At 42.2% G+C, this 26,548-nt stretch overlaps 1 protein-coding gene across 3 annotated transcripts in view; it reads right to left on the bottom strand.

Annotated features, from left to right (window-relative positions):
* Nucleotides 1-26,548, bottom strand: part of LOC146784167 (uncharacterized) — a 901,426-nt gene that overhangs the window by 489,707 nt on the left and 385,171 nt on the right. For all 3 annotated transcript variants that reach the window (XR_014970387.1, XM_085633210.1, XM_085633211.1), the window contains exon 20: nt 11,257-11,525. Coding sequence is in view for 2 of the 3 variants with exons in the window: in XM_085633210.1 (XP_085489336.1) it covers nt 11,257-11,525 (269 nt within the window). In the remaining variant the exon portion in view is untranslated. The remainder of the gene's footprint in view (nt 1-11,256; nt 11,526-26,548) is intronic.

The raw sequence follows: 26,548 nt of genomic DNA, 5'->3' as shown, positions 1-26,548 counted from the left end.
CATCCATCTTCCCTTGAGTTACAGTTGATCATCTACATCCCAACTGGTAAACAAGTTCCATCAAATCGCCTCTTTGCTGCTTCCATAAACAGGTAAAACTTAACATACCAGACTGCAATCTGTGAGTGGAAGCTGGAAACGCTTCTGAGCCAGAGTTTTGAGAGATGCTGTTTGTCAGGCTAAATGCTGTATCTCAGTGCTTGAACTCAGGAGACATGCATTGACTTGCTCTTTGCCATCATATGTTCTAAAAATGTTGGTCAAAATAACTATTGCACCAGCAAATGTCACAATATTGCAAACGCAGCTTTGGAATTTTAGAGCCAACGTTAGTTTATCATTTATTATTCTATCACAAACATGTTAACTAAATAAAAGTTATTTACCACCATAAGATCAAATTGCCCAAAACTAGCATCAGCTGACGGAGGATTACAATGTAGTGGGTTCTGTAGTAGAACAAAAAACTTCAAAGTTCTGGAAGGGGTGACTCGGAGGTTTGTAAATAAGAATCAATCGTCTGTTATTCGCAATTCTGTAGAACATCAATACTATAGTAGTCAAGGTCATATAAAAAATATATAAAAACTATTTTAATTAGTTTAACAGCTGGCACCATTTGTTTCATTGCTAACAACATAATCCGGCTAATGGTCTTCTTTCATCACTTTGTAATTATGCCATCAAAGCGGTCATTGTTAAAATGGCAGCATTTCGTAAAACCAGTTTCATTAAAGACGTTCCTAAGACTTCGTACCAAAAACAACAAAGCTGACAAGTGACTCAACTAAAGTTCAATATTCAAATCCAATTCAAAAGTATATACAAAATACTTTATGCCTGTGAGGGCATCCAGCCACTGGGTAGGAAGGCAAAGGATTGTAAATGAGTTATGAGATTATCTTGCAAACTAGTCCACTTCCTCAGAAGATGTGCAAATAACTGTGACACATACCCGTCTATGCTTAGAGACCCATAAGTGGATATTGACTGGAGTGCACAGTTTGATGTCTTGCTGATGGATTCAATTTTAGGTCGCCATCTGCAATTTCATACAAAGAACAGTGTGTCCTAAAATGATGCATGACTTTGCAGGAACTGAATGTGGTTAGCAACAAACTTGTGTAAAATAAATTTTTGTGATCTTCTTGGACAATTCTTGAAGCTTCATTCAGGTGCATACTTTTTGTTTACAAGTTCTTTATTGAGGTCTTTTCTTGCAAACCGGTCCTTGCTGTTGTCAATTTGCCAACAGATCGTGCCTATCTAATGGCCACATCTGCAAATTCATCCTTCGAAACATCCTTGCTACAAATTATAGTACTGCTAAACATGTTCACATTCTTTCACTGTGCTAATTAGAACAGATTTTGTACAGGTGGTTGCATGTCACTGAGCACATGGATGCTGACACATCACTGGAACCCCTTCAATTGCCTTTCTTATGCCCAGGTGTCAACCTTGTAGTTCCAATGGTAAGGCAATTTCAACTTTTATTAGCTTTTTCTTGTTTTTTTCTTGCTTTATGTTCCTTTGTTGTGAATAAACAACCTTGTATATGTGAGAACTTGGGCAAGTGCAAGAAAGAGATATTTAAAACTGATACCCAAGACCACTTTATGTGATGTTTGAGTGTCTGGCACAACAATATTTAGTGCTCGCCTCTGCATGGCCATGTTGATCTGGCACTCATGAGCAGGTAGTTAAAAGCAGATAGCTCTAGTTTTTTCCAGTGAGGGATGATGAGACTACTGGGAGGCTGGAACTGAAACATTCTGTATATTTAAGGAGAGAATAAGCCAATGGTATCCACTGTGACAGAAAACAGGAATAAGAGAAAAAGATCTCAACCCTGTTGAGAGTCCAGATCTTTCTGGCAACACATTTTCTCTGAGAAGCATATGAAAAGAAACTCTTATTTACCAATAGGTGGCAAAGAACAGGAACCAGTCCTGAAGTAATTTGTTGAATGGCTGATTCAAGGTCAAGCATTCAATGCAGTGAATTTAAAGATTAGCAGTGTTATGAACGACACACTGGCATTCTGAATATTTTCAAAGGCTCAACTGAGAGAAAAGTTAGACTTTGAGACCCACAGCTTGTCTATTCCACAACGGCGACATAATGCTGTGGCACGGCTGAATTTCCAGGTGAATGACACTGGATTTCAGGTGTGGAACAAATTTTATAATTCTGATGGGACTGCGTTATCGAAGATATCTGCCCCATTGTATTTACAGGGGAACTTGTAATGGACCTCTAAGGAATGGTTAAACATGTTCCTCCCAGAAATGCTGGTTTGCCCCCATCCTAATTGACTTAATCTCAAACTGGAAGAATGCACTGAGCATGACTAGAAAAAGGCTCCTACCTTGTAACCAAGGACTGGAAGCAAAACCTGGTGTGCCTCTCCAGTTAACAGATTACCAACATTGACAAAGACCTACATGGACCTTGATGTGATACTTCTAGAATATGAAGCTGAGGGCTACCTATCTCCTCAATGCTAGGGGCCGGTCCCTGGGCTCACAAAGGTCCACAAGCCTATCATGAAGCTACTGCTGACATTGCCTGTCTGGAAGCCTCCAGCCACTCCATAAAACGTCTGAACCACAGACACAATAGCTACCAGTATGTTTTCACTAGAGCAAGCCTCTTACTAGAGACAAAAAGAGGGCCGAACTAAGAATTAAGGAGCAGATTTATCATTTTTTCATGCAGCACAATGCAGCAAGCCACCTTGCTGTGCTGAGTGAAAAGGAAAGGGCAGGAATGCGCTGTGTTTATTATTAGACAGTGCATTCCTGTCCATTCCTATTGCTGCTGCACTTTTGGCTGCCTAGCACCAACGCAGACCCCCTTGTGTCATGCTCCAAGGGTGCCTGAGTTGCAGGCAGGATTGTTATTGTGCAGGAAGGGACACCTTCCTGCAAAAAAACAATCTTCAAAGGCACTTTCCTCTTTTCAAGTGTGATGCAGTATGCAGCACACATAGAAAGAGGACAATTGGGGAGAAATAAAGGTATTTCTCCTCGTTATGCCTCACCTGGGGAAGCGTAGCATTTTGATGCATTCCAAGGTATACCGCTAATGATTAATCTGGGAATGAACCAAAATCCATGGGTAGATGTGTGGTAACGCCCACGCTCAACCCATGGAACGCCTCCTTTGGGCAGAGTAATGCAAGACAGTGATTTGCACTGCACTACTACAGATTTATCAAGACATGCAGGGCCACGCAAGTTCGAGGAATAGACCAGAGCTAACCAAGTGAGTGAACCTGTATTTGTCAGCTCACAACTCAACTGTCCATGTGCATCGGAGAGTCATCTCCCTCTTTCTTGAAAAATGGCTATCCCCATGCTTATTAATCTATTGTCCCTGAGTCGCAAGGATTGGGCTTCATGGGCAATCCATATTTTAACGGACCAGCAAACACTAAACCATCTGTGGCTCCTCCGCTAAGGCAGAGGAGCGTCGCCCCACAGGTTAAATAAAATGATAATAACACCCATGTTATTATCATTTTATTTTTCAGGAGGCTCTGGAGGTGAGGGGCGGGGCTGCCTACAGAACAGGGGGAGGAGTGGTGAGCACTTTCTAAGTGCGCATGACAGTTTGGCCGACCGTCTTGGGCCGGCCAAACAGTCATTCATACTTAGCATTTTCTCCACCCGGCTGTATTGCACAGCCTGGGTGGAGAACATACACAGACTCCGACTGCCTGTTTGAGCACTGAACCACGGCATTCAGACCAATCACGATGCTGCTGTCATACTGGTGACAGCAGTGTCGTGATTGGCTAGGGGAGTCTGCTCCCCGCTTTCTGCTTGACCGAAAAGGATGGAGGAGAAGAAGCGGCCGGCAGGTAAGTTAATTTTTCTTTTTTTCTTTCTCCCCCATCTCCCCCTGCCACCCCAACCCCACCACTACTACCCCGTAGCAGCCTCTACTGCACTAAACCCAACCTGGATTTTAAATAATCCTCCCAGTTACCAGTTTTTCAGGGGTTGAGATCATTTTACGTCAACAAAAGTTACAAACTAATCAGGTTTTTGCAGGATTGTTTTGGTATCCTCTATTTTATGATCAGCTTGGTATCCACAGTCAGCTAGTGATAATGAAATACCTATGTTTGAAGAAAAATATAATGTGTGGAGCTACCTACCTGTTTTGAAACTTTAACAGCAGTATAATAAACGGGTCACTTATTCGACGGTATGTCGTATGTGCAATTTACAAGCCCCATTTTGCCACTGTATTTTCAAAGGTGATATATTTTCATTGTATTATTCATTTGTGCAACTTTTACACTGCTTGAATACCATTCTTAATGTCAATCTATTGATGTTTTTTAGGTTTTACTAAGGGTTGTTTATTTTTCAAAAGCTCACAACACTGGTTTGATATTGAAATCGGCATTACCACTGGTATAACTGTGCTGCCTTCTACCTGATTCCCCTCATGTCACCTTCTCGGTCTAGGACTTGACTGCTCAACTAAAGAGACCTGGAGAGTCAAGAAGGCTAAATACCCAGTGCCCTAACTATTGGGATGCATCTCCCTCCTCACCTCTGTTACTCATAAGCTGCAAGGATGGGGGAAAAGCCTGGCAGCAGCAAACCCGCTTATGCACCTGGGTAAAATGTGAAGACGAAAAAGGAAGAATAGAGAGGCAGCAGCAGGGGTTTAAGTGGAACGAAAAATTGGGGGGGGCCTCTCAATGGGGCATGACCAAAGTAATTAAGGGCGTGGCTTAAAAACACATTAACTAAAATTCTGTGCTTGGCATAGTGTGCCGCCGGACTGGTATTTTGCTGCTTCTCTTATTGCATCCAGATATATAATACAAGTAGCATTACACCTTCAACAAGCCAGGACAATTGGCTTTGTCAACGGCTGTTAGTTGCATAAGATAAATAAGCAACAACTATGGCTTTGTTATATAAAATATTGAAAATGCTTCAGTTCTGAAATTATGAGACAGTGAAAGAACTATAAAGAGTCTCATTGAAGTTACATCACAGGCAGTGAAGGATGGTACTGCTGCAGAGGTGAAAAAAAAATTCCATCGGATGGTGAGGTCAGAAATGGAGAGCCCAAGAGGTACCTGTCTCAGCACCTGCTTTTTAGAACTGCCGGTGCTGAGCACCAGCAGGACCCGGCCCACTTAATGCCCTGTGCAGGAGTGAAAGTGAGAGAGCGGGTGAAAGCCAAACTGTGAGAGAGAGGAAGATAGAAAGAAAGGGAGAGAAAAAGAAAGAGAGAGAGAGAGAGCGAGAGACATCTTAGGTTCACCAATTAATGGTGGCCCAATGACAGCAAATGACTGAAAATTACACGTAAGCAGTGAGAGCGGTCAATGAGGCAAACATTCTGTTTGGCCTGGCATGCTCCAACAAGGGTTTAACTCAGCGCCGTGCAGCCCCTGTGGTGCAAAGAGCCCGTCCTTCAGGGGACCACCATTCAGTTTAAGGCCTATGAATATATATGAGATGTGTGGCTCTCAGGGACCTCTCATCACATTCGAAGGGAGGTGCAGCATTTTATTTTACACCAGTCCGAAACTCCCGGCAAGAGAAAGAGCGAGTGCAAGAGAAAGGACAGACAGGGAGAAACATAGAGTAAAAGAAAGAGACACCTTTAGGATTACCAATGACTGCATGACTCCAAATGGCCGAAAATTATCTCTTTTCTTGCAATGAAAGTGCTCCAAGAGGCAAACATGCTGACTTGCCTGGATAGCATGAAACTCCCTGCACAAGAAAAATAGATAGATTGAGAGAGAGAGAGAGAGAGAGAGAGAGAGAGAGAGAGAGAGGGAGCGAGAGAGAGAGAGAGAGAGAAAGAGGGAGCGAGAGAGAGAGAGAGAGGGAGGGAGGGAGCGAGAGAGAGAGAGAGAGAGAGAGAGAGAGAGAGAGAGAAAGAGGGAGCGAGAGAGGGAGAGGGAGAGGGAGAGAGGGAGCGGGAGAGAGAGAGAGAAAGAGAGAGAGAAAGAGGGAGCGAGAGAGAGAGAGGGAGGGAGGGAGCGGGAGAGAGAGAGAGAAAGAGAGAGAGAAAGAGGGAGCGAGAGAGAGAGAGAGGGAGGGAGGGAGCGGGAGAGAGAGAGAGAGACTGGTGGAAGAAATGGCCTATATGAAAAGACAAACAATATGGGCAGGAGCAGTGAGAAGAAGCATGAGGACAGAGGAAATAAACAGCAGCCATAAGGACAAGAAAAATGTTGCAATATAAATAAGTTCATTAATTGCCGAGGTGTAGATCAAATGAAGATGGTTTATTGATGTAGATTGTAGATGGTAAGATCAGCATATAGATATTAGTGAGCCCCAACAGGAGCAGCTCCCTTGCTGCTCAGCCCATACTCCCAACTGACACTCATCCACCAGGCATCCCCAACATTCCATTACATCACATGCACCAGCATTCCACAACACATCCACTCACAACACATGCACTCTGGCTGAGCAGCAAGGCAGGGAAGTAGGAAAGATGCATGGCAACGAATACAAGATACCACAAAAAACATGCTCTGCATATATTGAAAGGTATTAAATGCATTTAGGGTGCTTTTAAGGTGGTTCTTTGAAACAGTGGAAAAATAAACACCTAAACTACTCCTTTCCATTTGTGTTAGTACAATTCATGTGTATAGATCGTCAGTCTTTGTTTCCTGGCTTTGAAGTTCATTAAACACTGTGTCCAGTCCCGCTCTTGATCAAAGAGATCCTTTCATTAAAACTGACTTTTTGTGTTAACCTGAGTCTGATTTTCAAAGGTGTGTTTAGAGCTGCGTTATTTTTATCAACCCTTTGCTCTGTGTTTGCTTTCAGAGCTCGTCAGTTTGTACCCTATGAATCCCAAATATTTACAGCAGCAATCAAGCACCTGCCAATGACAACGGAAAGATTATTTTTTGTAATGGAAACAAATGTAGGGTTTAACAGGCGCACGTGCATGTCTCCTGCTTTAAAGTCCACCGCGAAATCACTCTGCAAGCAGCAGCTTTTGGTCACTTTTTTAGCCCTCCCTCGCAGGTCATATAACATCATCTTCGCTGCTCTCTGCAGCGACAAAGGCAGGGTTTTAATGAGGATTTCTTGTTAAAAGACTGGCTGTGAGAGCTGGAGAAGGGCAAGAGGAGGGCTGGAGAGTTGTCCTTTTCCCTAGAAAATGTTTTTCTGTCAGACCATGATGCATTTTTACTAAACATTTTTAAAGAAATCCAATCCACTGCCTGTTTGTTGGCCCTGATAGGCACTTTCATTAATGTAGTACTAACACTCTACATATATGGAAGGGTTCTGCAGCCCCAAAGCCTGAGATTCTAAATACCCAAAGTAGCAATGTATCGAAGATTAATCAGCAGTCGTAAATGCCATTTTTACCCACAATGCACGCTTTTTGACTATTTACACATCAATAGGAAAAGATGCGTGATCTGGGCGACCCCTATTCCTTGTTGTATCGCATGAAATGCATAAGTGGTATGGAACCTAAACTGCAGCTGCAAACCATCGATTGTAATACAACACCTGAAAAGGGGGGGGTATGCAGTTGAAAAGTGGAAGCTGTCCACGAGAAACAGGTCCCACACTGTGAATTAAGGCTGTGGGCACTGGGGGAGAACATAGGTGCACGCTTTTCACTGCACGGTGCATAATGACAATTGTATTTATTTACTGCAGTCCATGGCCCTTCAAGGGACGTGGGGCTGCAATAAAAAAGTTAGCATTCTGCGAGAGCAAATCCCTGGGCTGAGGTATAGTGCCCACTGCAGGGCTCATCCCTCCATTCATAACCCTATTGGTAGAATTTCCAAACAGAAGTCTGCTCATTACATTACTTATCCACACGTCTACTTATATCTGCGAATTGACTTGAATTTGTCATCCCTAAGTAGAAACCTAAAATATGGGGAGGCAGGAACTTTTCATCCATACTTTTTCATTCCATGCTTTTCACCTTGAGAGCTGAAGCGACCCTCCTGAAAGTCATGAAGCAATTGAAGACATTGAAGCCTTAGCTGTTCCTTCAGTATGCGGTCTAATTAGGACTGACTGACAGAATCTACAGTTGCACGCCTAGAGACTCGAGTTTAGTCTATGAGTGGTGGTGTGCATTATAAACAGCTAAAATAAAAATGTAAAAAAGAGATATATCCATCTTCTGTCTTCCAGAACGTGCATATTCCTATAAACATTTCACACACCCTACAACGTTCAACTGGACATTCAGCAAATTACACTGTTGCAGTCTTTCTTCTTAGAAGCTACTGAAAAAAGACTAATCTGTCAAAATTGAAAGGAGTTGCTTTCTGCGTGTCTCCCTCAAAATGTATGGATATAAGGGGATCCCCTATTGTGAATAACACAGTGACAGAGGTAAACAGAAGGATGAAGGCATTAACAGAGATCAGATAATATTGAAGTCATTAAATGTCTATAAATATAAATAAATGAAGAAAGAAAAAAAGTATATGCACAGACAAAAATAATGAATGGTAAAAACACACCAAGGATAACCACAATAATCTGCCCCGGGGTGGGGGGGGGCTCCTCCACTAGGGCGAAGGAGTGTCGCCCCACTGCTTTCTCACAGTGCGAGAAGGCCAAAATTTAAAATGGTAATAACTTTTTAGCTGTCCAGGCAGGGCAAGATTGGTTTGCCGCTCCTATGTGCGCAGAGACTGTTTGGTCAGCCCTCTCGGGCTGCCCAAACCAGTCATGCGCACTCTGCACTTTTCCATGCAGGCTGCATTGCCCCTGGCTGGGCGGCGTCCCGACTAATCACAACGCTCCACTGGAGCGTTGTGATAGCTTAGGAGAGGAGAGGGAGGTTGTCTGTTTACTGTTCCAGTCAGATGCAGGAAAGAAGGAGCAGTGAAGACGCTGGACCCAGCGTGGCAGGAAGGTACGTGCCCACTCCCCACACGGGAGTCATGCTGACCGCTACTGAATCTGCCCCTTTCCTTTCCAGGTGACTTTCTAGGACTGTTGTGAATAGACTGTGAAGCTGAAATGCACCTAAATCGGCATTGTAGCAATTTGAAAAAAGGTCGAACCAGAAGACATCATCGAAAGTAGGGCTCCATGCCTGGCCCAGACATGACTGAAGAGTGAGGGGTGAAGATATCTTTGGCCCACGAAGTACAATAGCTAAAAACAATCAGAAACCAGTCACTTACTGTTGTAGACTTCCCTACTCTCCACATGATTATGGATCCTGTGAACCCAGCAGAGAAACCCATCTCAGACATAGAGGACAAAATTAAATGACCAGATACATGGACTGAGTAAAGCAACATGGGCATGAGATATAATAATACTGAGAATCAGCTAAAAAAGGTGTACAAAAGATAAACACAGACGCAACAAAAAATAAAGCCATGAAAAAAAGAGCAACAAACTTCAAAACGTCATTTAGAGATACGTAATGAATCTGGGCTGGTGGTGGAAGATGAAAGAAATTTTCGTTACTATAATGGTATATTTGGCGTAGGGCTGCAAATTGAAAGATAACCCTATTTATAATGACAAATGCTTTAAAGTTAAGCGAATAAAAAAGTGTCAGAACAGCTTCCCATTTGTGAAAGAGTTACCACTTCCTTTGAGTAGGTGGTAGCTTTACAATGGTTTGTGACTGCAATTGCAAACCATTTATATATCTGGTTGTTATTTGCAAATAGGAGGAGGCATCCTTTTCATGCCCCTTCCTAATTACCGTTCTGAATGAATCACAAAACATATTTTGTGAAAAGGTTTTCAAAATTCTGAAAGGGTTTTGGTACATCAAAAAAAACATTTGAGGTGGCAAACCCTCCGAGTTTGCAAATTGCACAGTTTGTAAGGTGCAGTTTATAAATATATTTCACTTAAAAAAATATTTTTTAAGAATTTTTTTGCTATGCATCGATTAATCCGTGCAGCCTGAGTGATACATTATTACATAGGTAAAGGGTGTACCATCTTGTATGCCCATCAATGATGTTTAATATAAACTCTTCAATGGGGTGGATAGACAGAATCTACTTTAAAAATAGAGACAAGGAAATATCTGGTGGAACCGTAGAGATAATGAGAATAAACTAAATAAGCACTGACTTCCTTTCATACACTTAGACTGGAATGGAATTTTCTTCCATTTTATCCTTATATGTAGGATGTGAAGATAGATGAAAAGTAATCAGCATTACAGGTAGAGACCTGGGAGTAATTTGTGGAGACTCCCACAACTTATTATTAGCTAAAATGGGCTGCCCCTTAAAAGGTACTAGATAGGGTTATTAAAATCACAGTGTGGTGATGACGGTGAGCTTACTTTCTAAAACGTGTGAAAGCAGGATATTAAGATTCAAAGGATGCTTTCTGTGTGAGGCCTGCCATATATCAACATTGCTTGATGTTAGAGTTTTTTAGCTAAAATCGAACTATCATTTAATTATCCTGAAGAGGCATTAATCGCAAAATGTATTGGAATGAAATAGGAAAACTGGTATATAATGAATGTAACATGATTGTGTATCAATGAAAGTAAATACAAAAAACTTACCCATAGGTACAGCTCAAGAATACATTTTAAATATGTAAACTTCATAATCTACTCTTTAGATAGTGATGAGAAGTGTCCAGTTGTGCTACACTTTGATTTACACCACTTTCCTATCTCCCCATTAACTCATTTGCCATGGACTTCCAGCATGGACCACCAATTGGATACTCATTTATTCACCAACTGATATGTACATTTCCCTGCGGTACCTGCCACAATAGGACCTCTGGAAACATAATCTACATGCTGAAATGGATGAGTTCAGAAAGCAGGGATATCTATTTTACAACACAAACAATCACAAGGATCTGAGTCATGCAGGTGATTTTAATGTTGGATTAATAACAACAGAAGGATGCAAAGAAGTAACATGTTAGTCACATAAGCAATCATGCAACAATTAGGAAGAGCTTCTGCCTTCAGAAGGAAATAATTGGCACTGCAACACTTTAGAGCCCTTGTTGAATGTTCCTGGATACTGGGAGGAGAAACGTTTTTGCCAAGCTGCTCCTCACTATGACATTATTTTCCAATCTTTAGAACTTGGCAAGTTTCACCCAGTGCAACATGTAGTTTTGAATGGCATAGGTCACCAATATGCCTGGAAACATTGAGACAGCTTTTGTCTGGAGACTGCTTTTTACCTTTCTTTTGTGCGTACCTGTTGGTTTGTCAAGCACCCTCAACAGATAGTTTTTTCCTTACCAGCTCTGGGTGGTGTGTAAGTGCGGCAGTCACTGGATGGTCTCAGGTCAAGGTAGTACTGACAGTTGTCTGACCACAAGCAACAATAGTAGAAGGTGATGACATCGTAGATCCAATGTGAGAAGACTGGAACTCTCGGGGGCTTCTTGTATGGTGGGGAGCCCCAATCATGGCCACGGTCAGGGGTGCTGCCTCCAGTAGAGTCTTTTGTCAGGACTTGGAACCCTGAGGAGTCGTAACAGCACTGCTGCCCAGATGCGTAGTCAGGGCTGCAGATAAAAGCCCAAAGATACGGTCAAACATAAGTACATATTTCTGAAATCCCTAAACTCAGGTGACAGCAATCACAACAGAAGAAAAAAGTCTTCATTCTACACATTGGAATAAAGGCAGCAATAAAATCTACATTTTGGCTTTTGGACATCGCATAGACCCTGTCCAAATATAGAGAAATAGCACATACTATACAGGGACTACTTTCCATGTGTTTCATGAGGCCAGTGCCAAACCCAAGGAACCTATGATGAAAGTGATTTAAAAAGTGCCTACAGATACCTATTGCCAAATTCAACCAAACAACCATTTCCCATGCCAATGGTTGTCACAGTATCGAGTGAAACAATATCATCTTGTCATAATATTGTATCCAGAATATTATTGACTAATACTATATCATGAAGGTAGGTATATATGGGTAAGTACAGATTTACTATTATTAACTTCACATCTGCGTACTTTGAAGATGTGGAGTTAAGAATAGTAAATCTAAACGTACCTATTTAGCTTCCACAATATTGTGATAGTTGACACTATTTGAGGAGGACAATATTCCAAACTCAGTATTGAAGTTGAACGCTCTACCTGCTTTTATGACCAGGCATGTACCGCTGCGCATCTCTGTCTATGCTTTGCCTTCACTCCCTGAGTCTCTATCTGTTGTACCGCTGCGCATCTCTGTCTATGCTTTGCCTTCACTCCCTGAGTCTCTATCTGTTGTCTGAGTAAGGGGACTGTTTAACCCTGATAGCTTCTTTCTCCTGTGCCCCAAATGACATTATCATGAAAATACTGTCTGTTGTGTGATAAATAAAAGACTTTGGGGCATATTATCAAGAAACGGCATTAAAAGTATCGCCGCTTTAGCGGCAGACAACTGCCGCTAAAGCTTCGATAATGGGCTTGATAATATGCCCTTGAGAATTCCCACAGAAGTCCATGTTCTGGTGTCAACATGGGCTTCTATTGGAATTCTCACGGGCATATTATCAAGCCCATTATCGCCGCTTTAGTGGCAGTTTTCTGCCGCCAAAGCGGCGACAATTTAAACGCGGTGCTTGATAATATGCCCCTCGGTAAGGTAGGTTCGGAATCTCCCACGCTTAGGTTGGCTTGTGACTCAATTTCTGCTAATGAAGAAGTACAAAGGTGTGGAAGTCTGTCTGTGAGGATACATTTGAGTAAACCGCTATGGTATGCGAGTACTAGCAAAATCTGATTATAGATCAATGATTACCTTGTTCGTCATGTAATCTTACACTGTTTTGTAATTGAAGAAGGGTTGGGAAGTTGCCAAACACTGGAAATGAGTAGAGAAAACAGTACATCAAAGGTTCAATGTGCACTTGAGTCTACTGTAGGCTAAGATCGGATACAGAGTGAGCCACGATCATTGGTCCAAAGATGAAGCTTGGCGACTGATGCTCAATGAAGACCTATTTGAAGGGATTATTCCCATTTATTGGAGATACTGTAAATTGTTTCTTATAACCGGCAGAGGTCCTGGATGCATGTGATGGCCAGTTTAAACAGGGTGCTTGAAATATTAACCTACACAATACCTGAGTCTCTGCAACCCTAAGCCATATTTAGAAGTAGATAGGCATTCCAATGACTGCAGCTTTATTTCTTGCATTCAAGCCTTTTGAACAGCCATCCTACTTAGAGGAGCGTATAATAGGCCAATTAAAAATAAGTGTTCTTGAAAAATGGGCAATGGTTCACCAGTTCGGGGGTCTAAAGTCCTGTGAAATTGCTTCCTGCAATGCTGTTATTGGTCAATGAGTATGCGATGTTACTTCTAAAGTCCCTATAGTTTTAAACTATCATTTGTCACCAAAAGGTCATGTGATTATAAAATCGATAACATTTGCTATGTGAAAAGTATAGAAAGCAGGTAAATACCAGGGGCCGTATTACATATGCGGCGTATTCTCCGGCTAGCGCTGGGCGCAGTTTTCAAAAGGTGTGCCCAGCGCTAGCCAGGAAAATGCACCGCCTTATAGTGAATGCGCTGCCCCCGGGCAGCCGGGAGCTTGCGCTGCCCCAAGGCAGCACATTCAGGTGAAAAATGGATGGGCTGCTTTAAAGCTGCTCTGTGTTTTACTGTGCAAGTGGCAACCCACCTGCACTTTGAAGGGGTATTAGAGATCCCCTTGCAGGTGGGTGCAGTGAGTGACTGCACCTGCCTGCAAGAGGATGTCTGGGGGTTCCATGGGACCCCAATTCCCCCCCTTTTAGGTGGCGCACTGTCAGTGTGTCTCCTGACAGCTGCTTTGCCTTTTCGTCGGCATCTGTAATACAGCGCAAAGGCAAAGGGATCCCCTAATTTGCATGGGGCCATGCTCTCATGCAAATGAGGGAACGCCCTCTGATGATAACGCTGGCCCTTTATGTGTGCCAGTGCTATCAGTAATACGTCTGCAGCCCCTTCGAACGTTGGCCCTTTATGTGTGCCAGTGCTATCAGTATTACGTCTGCGGCCCCTTCGTAGACACTAAAGTGCCCTGGAGGTGCGCAAAGTGGGTGCAAACGCCCATTGCGCCCCCGGGGCACTCCGGTAATATGGACCCAGATGGGAACTAGAATAAATGTAGCTAACTTCGTAAACCATCTAGAACAGCAAAACAACAGGCTATTCCAATTATTTCTATAATGAAAGATGATCTTTAGAGATACGGATCACAGGGGGCACAAAGTTTAACAAGGAGGCTTCAAGTACTGACCTTGCTTTCCTAGACTTATCAAATTAAGACACAGCAAAAAGATTTGGGGAAGACTTTCTGATACGATGAGAGAGTGAGAACTTGAGTGAAAACAGAAAAGAGGAAAAGGTATCAACCTCCGACTGCGAATGCCAAAGGATCTCAGTCCATGAAGTTGCGACAAAGGGACAGGCAATCTCACTGAAAGGGTAACTCTCACCTAGGAGAAGCATCACAGGAGTCCCATCTCTCTCACCAATCCATGACCTGCAAGGCCCTATTTAAACAAGCATTGGCATAGCCAATCGGTCTCGCCTATGGGACCTTATAAGTGTTTTTTTAATTTTATTTTTTTTAAAGTTTTGCAGAGTTTTATATAGCGCGAACGCGAACTTGACCCGAATACAATCAGGTATCAGAGCGCTTTACATAGCACCAGTTACGTTACATTAGGACACACATTCATTCTTTGTTAGGCACGGGGAGATTAAGTGATTTGCCCAGAATCACAGGATGTTCAGCGACATTACAGAGACTCGAACCCAGTTCCCCAGGTCCGAGGTCGAGCGCCCTAGCCGTTAGGCCAACTCCTCTCCCCTCTCCCCTGTTTAGCTATCCAGCACAATATCCTTGGTGCAACAACATCAACTGTTGCATAGCTAAACACTTATAAGGTCCCAAAGGCGATACCTATTGGCTATGCCAATGCTTGTTTGTTTTGCATTTCTCTGTCTCTCGCCTGGCTGTCCCTTTTGCGGGTGTGTTAAGAACCAAAGAGATGGAGGGGGGGTCATCCAGAAACGAGTGTGCGGCAAGGAATCACGCAGAAGTACATTTGTATGCAACTTTCCAAGCACAGATCAGTTAGTGCACGTTATATTGGTGTTGTAAGATTGACAAACAGAGGCGCTAAAATGATCAAACAAAGCAATGGCACTGTGCTCGTGAACTGTGTTGAGTGAAAAAGAAAACTGCAAACCAAACAGTCTTAAAAGGTAATATTTGGTTTGCTAGCTCGTCTGAGTGCGTACCAACCGGGACCTTGGATAACTGGTCCCATTAGTGAGGTGCATCACCCTGGCGTGGACGGAGGCAACCCAATTTGCCGCAGATTCTGCCCTCCTTAGATACTGCTAATGCAAGAGACAACTTCACGGCCCCAAGGGTCATCCGGGAGTCGCAAGGGGTGCGAGGCACCTTCACTGCCGGCTGCAAACAGGCAGCAGGGGAGGTGGCAGAGATCCTGTGCTTTTATTCAGTCTCTGGAGCTCGGTGCAGGAACTCCTGACCACCATTTGATGCCGTATACGCTACATAACAACACAATGCCATCAAAAGTCTATCTGCTCCATGGGACACACACTTTACTCCAGCATGACCGCCTAAAACTGGGCTTTGAAGGAGCATCATTCTGACTTTTCCTACTTGCAGAATTGCACCCGTTTCCGTTCTTTGGTCCTCTTTTCTCTAATTATCTAAAGGTAGTTTGCACCTGAAATAACGACGAGAAGTCTCACAGAGGAGACTGGGCTCTACACATGTACAACCTAAACTTACCTGATCAAGAAGGTACCACCTCCAAATCAAAGAAACCTCGTTGTTTTTTTGTTTTAGTAATTTCTCCAAGCACGTTTGCAATGCTTAGGTTTAAATCTGAATACAGTGTCTCACATGTATATGTGTATTTACTCAAAAATAAGCACAGATAATTATGAAAAGTAATTTAGGTTTTTGCATGTGCATTTAAGTAGAATATTAGAGCTAAACACGATGAAACGAGAGAAACAAACGCATGCGCGCACGCCTCGCACTAAAGGAGGAGGCAGCAGGGGGAGGGGAGACAAGAGAGGACCTGCGCCTGTTTCCCTTGCGGGAGTGAGCAGGGGCACCATATGTTTGCAAGTTAATTACAAACATATGGTGTCAAAGCTCACTCCCGCAAGGGAATCGCCAGATGTGCACGCGTTACCATTAAAAGCAATGCAACACGTGCACGTTTATGGCTGAAAAGCCGAATCGATGGCTAAAGGTCTTTCTCCTAAGCAGTGCATGTGCGCTGCGTAGGCGAGACCTAAAAATTAACATGGGGTACGAGGAGGAGACAGTTCCCTGAGAAGGCAGCAAGGAAGCAATGGTGATGGGCGCATCGAAGTAATAATCATCAGTAACCACGCCTTTGTACCCCTTGCAGACAATGAAAGGGGGAGGGCCAACTTTGAGAAGTGGCAATAAGTGTTCTTCAGTAGAATGGTTATAAAGGAGACTTCAAGGCAGAGCACAGAATGAGGGACTCTGATGAGTCCTAAGGTATTGTAAATATCCTTTCCTCGAGAGCAACAAAAAATAACAAAATAAAAGTTGAAGAGAAGTTGAGTGCATCTAGATTTGATTTTTTTTATTCGTTACATTTGTCTTTTAAGTTCGTCATATGATTCCCTTGCATTCAGAGCAGGAGTTCACAACTAATCACCGCCCTCATCTAATTTAACTCCCATATGCACTGTGTAAATTCCAGAAGTTCCATTAAATTCAGGGACACAGAGTTTTCTTAATGCATTTACTTTATTGATTTATACTCAACCACCGTGTCAAATAAGCTTCTTGATTAATTAGCCTTCTTATGAAGCGTTAGTAAATGTCAAGGTCCTAAATCACAATGCACTCTTTTCACAAAGATAATTTCGACAGTAAACAAAAATAAATATTCATGCCTGTCAAGAATTCACAGTTATTCATGGTGGGCATCAATGTACTTACTACTATTAAGAGTTAAGAAAAATCCACATTAGTAAATCCCACTGCCTGTGGGGGCGTTCTCAGACTTTGATCAAACATCTTCGTAATTAGAATAGAAATCTCTAGAGATTTGCTTCAATCAATGGCTTGAGTAAGTCCTAGAAGTGTGGATCAGACTATCCACAGATTTGCAGCAGGGTGGGAGTGGAGGGGAAAGCTTTATGCACAGAGAAGTTTTTTTCCCCTCATAGAACAAAATGTGTGTTGGCAAGGGATGTTCCTTTCGATTTTTGCAGAATTGTGTGCTATGTAGAAGTCTCTATGCGGTGAATAGGAGCCACGGAGATATGTCACAGTATATATTGATAATATTGGTGAATAAGAAAAAAACCTGAAAGTATGTTTCGACAGACCCTCAGCCAGTACTTTTATGTTTTACTTTCTCATTAGGTTCTAAAATGCTTTTTCCAATCAGCCCATGACCAAGCTGAAAGCAAAAGTACTTTCTGTGGGTTGCCTATGTCACACAATGTGTTTGTGTATGCTCCACTTCTGTTCCCTCAAAATTAATTGTGCACATACAATTTGGCTAAGTGAAAAATTTGCCCTTGGCGAAAGTGCTAGTGCATAGTCACACAGACCGCATTCACAGACATACAAAAGACTCTGCACCTTTCTGCTATTTTCCTTCTATGTGAATCCTGACCTGGAGCACGACTTCCACAGGGAAAGGCTAGATGCATACAGTGTCCTGGCGTCATTGTAGATTCCATGAACACAGATGCTTATGTGACACAAGGGATATGGTGTTGCAGATGCAGAGACTTCTTAGACACCTCAAGGTATCCCGCCAGCTTGCCAGGTCAGGAGAAGCCAGAGTCTCTGCTCCAATAGCAAAGGTTCACCTGCCCCATTATTAGACCTCAGCTTTCCTGGTACTGATCTCACTGCTGTTACAATAGTTGCTCAGAAGGCAGATGAGTTTGCCCGTCCGGTGCCATGTTTTTTTGGCCCCGCTCAGAAAACTATCTGTATTTAGACACAATCCAAAAATATTTTGAAAAATATAAAATCAGACATCCCCCAAATGTAGGAAATTAGCTCCATGCGTGTCAGGCTCATGGTTTGGCTTTCCTGTTAGCGACCGCACGCAGGCCCTGGCAGGGACTTCTAATGAAGTTTACCCCACCCTCTGGTTGAGAGCTGCAGGATAATGGGATTACACAGATAGGTATTTGTCCTTAGTAGCCTTGCATTGCCTGCCTTCAGTTTATGGCTCATGTAGGGTAGTACAATGAGCAATGGATAACTCATCCTACCTGCATTCAGATGCCTTGCACAAAGTAAAGCCTCACAATTAGGAACACAAAATTTCCATTCAAGAATGATGAGTACACTGGGCAGCACGTTTCTCTCATTACCCAACTTGATAGCCACATATGCAGTTCACTTGTCTAAGAGGATGACTACAATGATGATAGTGGCCCAATGAGAGACCATGACACAGTGCACCTCTCCAGTGCCTAGAGGACACAAGATGCCAGTTTAGAACTACATTTAATGAGTAAAAGTAATTAAATAGAATCACTGAACATTTGTACAACATGGGCCAGCAGGTGTCTATCCTCAGATCGTAATACCCAGACCTGTTGTTGTGTGTAGATTTAGATTCCGTATATAGGATTCCCGATTTATGCCCTTATAAAGGTACAATTCATATTATCTTTATTCAGGCATAGAAAATCCAGCCCTTATTTAGGCATTGTCCATGCTAACCAAATACAGACATGGTCTCCTACATCCGTCAATCCACGTCACAACGGGTTCTTGGAAAACCAGACTCTAAAGCCTTTAGGAATTTCCCGTGCTTGGATATTGATTTCTCCAAGAACTCATTTAGCATACATGAACATCTGTTCCTTAGGGGTTCATTCATAACGTTCCGATGGCTGACTTTTACGTCAATACAGGCATTCCTAAATACCTTCAAGGTATAAATATACCTGCACTTGCCCTGGCAAACCATGGTTCCGGTACGGTCCAGTTGGACAGCCTACTTGCGGTTCGCCACAGCAAGTTCGGAAGGAGATCGAGTTCCCGCCTGATGCACTGACCAGACAATGTCATCCTCCTTGCAGAGAATCCAGCTCCAGTGTTTCTGACTCCCCTTGCGGGGTGTTAGATATCGAGTCCCGGAAAGAGATTCCAACCTCACACATTCTAAGGTATGGAGCAGACTAGAACTTAGAGACACTTTTGGCAACTCTTGGCAAAACTAAAACTATAGCTAGCTATACTTTAGAAAACAGCACCTACTTCTTACCTCGTACTACACTTAGGTTAGGTACATTGGGGTAGAACTATTTAGAAGCATCAGATGAGTATTCACATTTTAGCCTGTGTTATTTATCTATGTATTTTATGAATATATGTCATAGCTACAAATCATGCTATTGCAGTATTATTTTATCTTACTGCTAACTCTGTACGTATTGTACTTCGCATCCTGTCTTACGATTGTAGCAGTTCATATCTCTTGCATGAGAAATAAGACTGTTCAATAAACCCTCTTTTTATTGAAACACCCGTCTCTCTATTTCTGTGCAACTCTGTAAAAACGAAGCATGCACGATTGACTGAGTGAAACTGTTATCTATTGTTTCCAGGGTTCTGAGATTGTTCCGACTCTAAGGGAAACAAAGTTGTCATGTTTATGCGGTTGTCAGAAACGAATCCCTTCTTGTACATTCAAGACGTTTCTAGTGACCTCTGAGTTAGCTGGCAAACACAAGTAATTAAGTTTAATGTACTCGACAGAGACATACTGACCTCAGTCCTATGTCAAAACTATAGTGTGTATTATTCCAATGAGCAGAGCCTATCAGGGATATAGGAACTACACTACATGGCGCCCAACGTTTTGGTAAGGCACTAATTTAATGCTAGATACTGAAGTAACTCAGTCGTGCTTTTCTCAGAGACCCCTGTTCATAATACTCCATAAGACGTCTGGAGTGGGTAGGTATAATATCCGCCATAGCTGAGTAGGACAAAATCCTATGTATTAGCTGTTTGGTCTGTTCAATGTTCAACGATACAGTGTTCCAAAATATTGTGCACCTTATCTTTGTTCCCTTGAAACTTGCTCTGAAACTTTCATTAAACAATGACCAAAAACGGCACAAACACTGATTCCGGGGGAGCTGTACCCGACGAAGTCGCAACAGCTTTTGATTTTGCAGGTTTTGATGAAACCGATGAAAATGAGAAAATCAGCGCTCCAAATTTAAGGAGAGCCATCACTCTAAAACTTATAAAACATGGCCTAACACCAAGAGGTGGTAGAGCAGTTTTTGTGATAGAGGCACATGAATCTCACCAGACAGAGGTATTCTATTCATGGATAGTATTCCCGAATCAAATCCAGTAACTAAAACGTTTCACTTCTACAAAGAAGATGACCCACCTGAGGAATATATTCCTTTCAAGGATATTGAAATTCCACTCACATACCAGGAGCATGATCTCTAGTTTAAAGGTGCCCTAAAACATTACAATCACATTACCAGGCTCGCTCCACTAGATAGACCAGGTGCAACATGGCCGATTTTAGCCGGCTACACACCTCATCCTGACATTGAAGAAATGACAGATGTAGAATTACTTGCTCAACTCAGAGTTGATCAAAATTTATAGACAATTGGTTCAATATGTCATGAGGACTTTCACAGTCCAACCAACAATAGCAATTCCAAGACAAACCTCTCACTAGGGGAATGCGCTACAAATCATTCCACAGACTTTACACGCAGTCATGGGTAAAATGCCCACAAAACGTGAACAAATTCCATTCTGAATAGCTCAAAAAATTACTCAAATCGAAGCAGTATTTCCTAATACTAGCCCTTATGAGAAACAAATAATTCTAACAATCTGTTTACCAATGGGGATCACACCACATCTGGAAGACTGCACCACTTTGGGCACAGTCTTTGCTGCAATCTACACAAAAACACATGGTGTTCCGTCTATGGCGGTAATACCTGATGTCCTGAAACAAATTCAAAACGAATACGGGGCAGAGTCTGCTCTGAATTTAGTTATGAAGTTACTGAAAAATTTCAACCAGGTCTCAACAATAATATTATCTAATATTAAACGGAGAAGCAGCATCAGTGGCAATCCGCCAGAAATTAAGGGAATTTGATGTAACAGAACAACCACAAGAACTAGCCAGAATAATTGAAAACTCCTGTGAAGAATTAGGCAGAGACAGTTTAGGAGGGAAACCAGTTAAACTACAACTGTCTGAAAGTCCTGAAAAGGCCTTCACTAAAAACAATCCTACCTCTTCTAAAAAGAAGTTGGAAAATAACAAACAACATTCAAAAGAAAAAGATTCTCAATCCAGAGGTAGGTTTCCTCAAAAGGAACCCTCTGAAAGGAGGTACAACCTCAGGAATAGGGATAATTTGAGAAAACCTGACAGGTATCAAGATACTGATACACGTTCCTCTCGTACCTTTCAGATATCATCACAGACATCCAAAAGTAGAGGACGGTCAGAGAACAAAGAAGAACGCGTGAAGTCCAAAGACGATCAACACGTTCAGAAAAACAAACCAAAACCTCAATTCTCCAAGAAGAAACTAGCAGGTCTGAAGATCAGACATGCAGAGTATTCTGAGAACACAACTCAGGAACGGGGAATGGGCTCAGACAATGTTCGACAGCGCAGCAGAAATTACAGTAGCTCACCAGAACCTGAAGGTGCTTCTGGAGACAGTGGACCTGAATGAAGACATTCAAGTTGAAACTGCAGATACCAGGTTTAGTTCTCCACATAGGTTATATGAAATAACACTCCGGATGGAGGGAGACATACCAAGAAAAGTGAAAGCACTCTTTTGGGAGTGACTTTCAAAGGGTTATGATATACTTCTAGCAGAACAAGACTTGCCACCAGAATTTGTCAGGGAGTGCCCACATGGCGAAGACATCATTATGCCAGCCTTCTCCAATGATGTTCCAGTACAATTAAAATATACTCATGCCAGGAAATGGGCAGTGGCCCACCCCCCAGCATTATATAAGAATCATGTAGGATGGGATGAGGAATCACCTCACCACAAAATTCAGTTAAAATTCAACCAACTGCACAAAGGCAGTACCCGGTTAAGCGAGAAGCTAAAAAACAAGTCAGGGAGATCTTAGATCAACTTGAATATCAGGGGGCGATTGAAACATGCACCTCATCAATGAACAATCCTTTGTTTCCTATCTCCAAACCAGACAATACATATCGTCTAGTTTTGGATTACAGACACCTAAACTCTTGTTGTAAAACATTTGCAGTGTAAAATGCTCACAGTACAGCATTAATGAATAACATTATGCCTAAAAAGTACAAAACCACATTAGCCATTTCAAATGGTTTCTTTTGTCAAAATATTGCACCTGAAAGTAGATATTTGACCGCTTTCTCAATAATGGGGACCCAGCATCAATTTTGTCAGCCCGGGGTTTTTCTCAGCAAGAGTAACAGAGTTACTACAAATTTATGATGACGAGGCATTGTCATATTGTCGATGATATATATCTGACAGACGATGACCTGGACAGACACTTGAACAGGGTGAACACCATTATATTGGGCTTCGCCTCTGAGGGTTACAAATTCAACTTTAAAAAATCAACAATTGCCCTTCTCAACGTTCTTTTCCTTGGATATGAACTATCAAGTGAAGGAAAAAGCCTAGCAGCCAACTTTTTAGAAAAGTGTGCGCTGCTCCAACCTCCAAAAACGCTGAAAAACTTAGTTGATTCTAGGTTTTCTGAATTTTGGAAGAACATACATTCTAAACTATGCAGAGAGGTTTAAACCTCTCTACGAATTAATCAAACCTGATTTCAAAGCCACAACTTGGACACAAGAACACACAGAAATTCTGCGTTCACTTGAAACAGACATGTTAGCAACAAAACACTTGCAAACATGCATAAACATACGCAACTTAGTCATCCGAATCATTCCGGGTCAATGCGGATTCACCTACTTAACTTTTAATGAAGGTGAAAAAGCACCAATTTCATACATATCACACTTGTATACACAAGCAGAAATGAAATTCACTTCTACAGAAAAGATTCTGACAGCAGTTCAAAACCCTGTAGCAAAAGAAAGAGCCCTAGCACAGGGGAAACGCATTATGGTTGTGACTCCTGTACCAGCCTTAGAGGCAGTTACTAAAGCTAGCATTCTGAATGCAAAAGCTTTACATCCAAGATGGATGCAATGGGTTAATTCTCTTGCTGCAACTGATGTTGAATATGTTTTTGATCCTTACTTGAAAACACAAGCATTCCTGCAATACGAACACAAATGTCCTCTGCCTACTGAAATTCTCCCTCTTGATCAGTACGAATTTATAATTTATACTGACGGATCTGCACAACCCGCTATGGGGAGTAAACAAGCTTACAGTGCAGCATGCGCAATCGTTAAAGGTTGTATGCGAGATGGCAAGTTCAGACCAATGGTCACAAAAACGCAATCTCTAGGAGATTGTACAGCTCAGCGAGCTGAACTACAAGCATTCAAGATGGCACTTGAAAACACAGATCACTAATTCCCCACACTCATAGTGTGCAATTATTTTTACTGTGTTCAATCTTACAATGAATATTTACAGAATTGGCTTCAAAATGGTTTCAAAGATGCAAAAGGTGGCACAATCAAGCATAAAATGCTTTGGGAACAAGTAGTTCCGTTATGAAATGGACTACAAAACACTCACGTGATACACAAGCAGAGTCATCAATGTGATGGCGTTCACATTGAAGGGAATTCATTGACTGATGAAGCCGCGAAGGGGGCTGTGCAAACGGCTTCCGTAGCTGCAATCACTCGTTCGAAAACAAAAATAGACAGTGAAATAATGCTGGCTGTCAAAGGCAGCGGTGCAGCGCTACCTAAAAAATTTCCACTCAAATACTCATACATAATTGATGCGAAAAATGTTTCGTTTGCTCGAATCCCTGGAGTGGGGGATAGGGTGATATCATACATAGATTAGGACTAATCCTAGCAGCACATGAAGATCTCGCCTCTGCCCATGCAGGTGTTTCCAACACAGTATCGTTATTAAAACAGATATACTGGTGGTGAGGCATTAGGAAACAGACCAGAAATTATGTTTTGGAATGTGAAATATGCCAGAAGATGAAAGTCTCTACTGTGAAACGTCCTGTGCAGACGCCCCTGTTAATTTCAGATAAACCATTAGCATGTGTTTACCTGGACCACTGTGGTCCCTTACTAAGGGATGGTAACTATAAATATATCATGGTCGCAGTGGATTCGTGTTCTAGGTTCCTATGGATGTGGCCTCAGTGCTCGGCTGACGCTCAAACTGTTAAAAAAGATTTGCAAGTCTTTATCGGTACATACTCAATAGGCACACTACATTCTGACCAGGGTCCTGCATTTAGCTCTCGAGCTCACAAAGAAGCCATGGCCAGTTTGGGTGTAGCATTGCGGTATTCTTCTCCATTACATCCTTAGGGAAATTCTGTTGTGGAAAGAAAATAACGGGACATAAAGCAGTCTATAACTGCTAGGGTATTAGGTTCGGGTGATGGGTGGGTCAAACACCTTTATGGGGTCCAGCGCGCACTTAACAACTTGCCAAGAAGTTCTCTAGGGGGTGTCACTCCATATGAAGTCCTATTTGGAACTAGAATGTTGGTACCGGACCTTGATATGCAAGGCACAGTGATGGAAAATAAGAAATTTTATATCAAAGATCGTTTGGCTGTTTTACAGGACTTAAATGAACTAAGAACGAAACAAAGCAACGTGCTCCAGAAGCCAACCATCACTGGGGAAAAACTGGCCATCCCAGCAAGGCCTGTCTGGATCCCAAAGCTTGGTGATCTAGTCAGAGAAAAGATCGCAGACAAGAAGGAATTTGGGCCTTCTTACAGACAACCAGTACCTGTCCCAGCAATCCACGGATCAAGAACGGTACTTTTGCCGCCCCTTGCTGGTAAAAAGGACAAAAGAGTTGTGTCCATCGACCTGTTCAAACCACACTATGTGGCCGATACTAAGCAGTAGGCCAAGTGGACTCCACCAATGTAGCAGACGCTCTCCTCTAGATACAATCCAAGAGGTTCAAACTGAGAGACTCTTCACCTTTGAAGATTCTACAGTGAGAAATGAAGGACTAAGCAACAAAGCTATGAAACTCGTCCCTCTTGAAACCCAAATAACAGTTCGTCCTGATACACATGTCTACAACGAAGTAACAAGTGATCAACTGGTTCCAGCGAATTCAACAAATCCTGATGCAATTCCAACCATTTACAGAACTGCCTCTAGCTATTTCATGTACTTTGATACGTTTTCTGAGGATCCCAGCGATCCTGAAACGAAGCCAGCACAAAGAACTTTCAAAAAAACAAGTAACAGACTTTTTTCATCTCCTGAAAAAGACTTATCTGGTTTCACCATGGATTGAACTATGGATTGTTTTAGGAATACTCTTCTTTCTACTTTGGTTAGCTCTGGTAATAACTCTGGGTATGCTGATAAATGGAAGATATATTCAAATGGACACAGCAAGTAAAAGAGTGAACTTACTTCTCCAGCCACACAAATCATCCCATCGTGAAGCAAGAGACTTGTCAGCAGTGAACATCACAGCCTTTTCCCATACCAGATGGTATAGTTTGGGACAGAACTGAATATGACATTTTCGGCCCGTCTGAGCTTTTGAAGATGCCACATTTATTTAAGATTTCATTAAGTGACTTTATTACCTCTAGTACCTTTTCTGATGATTGGGACTTCGAGACTGTTAATAAAATGATATCTGATCTAGAGATGTCTACAGTATTCACAAATCATGAATATTTAGAGGGTTCATCAGACTATGAACAAATGTATTGTTATAACCACTATGGTCATCATTTCTTGCATAAATCTGCAACACCTAGAAATGTATTTATGTATAGCCAATGGGAACATTGTCCTACACCTCCAAAGGTAGCTCGAAAACTTTTGCTATGAAATTTCCATATTTTTCAAGCTTCAATTTGTCTAATCCAGAAACGTTTTACTTTAAAAATGTGAACAAGACAGGAACGAGAAATATGTTAACCAATACGAAACAGATTTATTCTGCAGCCTTTATTGCCCAACTGTTTAGACAGGGTTTCGACTTTTGGAAAGACAACATTGAGACAAAATCTGTCTGGGGTACAAAAGATTGGCAAGTACAGGGGGTAGAAGCTTTGTTTAGAGCATGTATCATCCCTGAGCAAATAATGTTTTTGAATGACACTGTCCAACAAACGTCTTGCCTTGGATTAGCCAAGATCAAAGACATAAACACCGACCATACCTATACCTGCAAGTATAGCACTACACGGGGGGATGTCGACATGCATAATATTTTGCATCAGAACAGATCAGATCCAGAATGGAAAAAACGGTTGCTCTGGCCCACAGACACAAACAACTGTCAAGATCGATTCCTGAACAAAACACAGGGTTTCACTATCAATAGGCC

The sequence above is a fragment of the Triturus cristatus genome, chromosome 11 (assembly GCF_964204655.1).
Source record: "Triturus cristatus chromosome 11, aTriCri1.1, whole genome shotgun sequence".
Lineage (NCBI taxonomy): Eukaryota > Metazoa > Chordata > Amphibia > Caudata > Salamandridae > Triturus > Triturus cristatus.
This window is presented reverse-complemented; position numbering and strand designations above follow the sequence as displayed.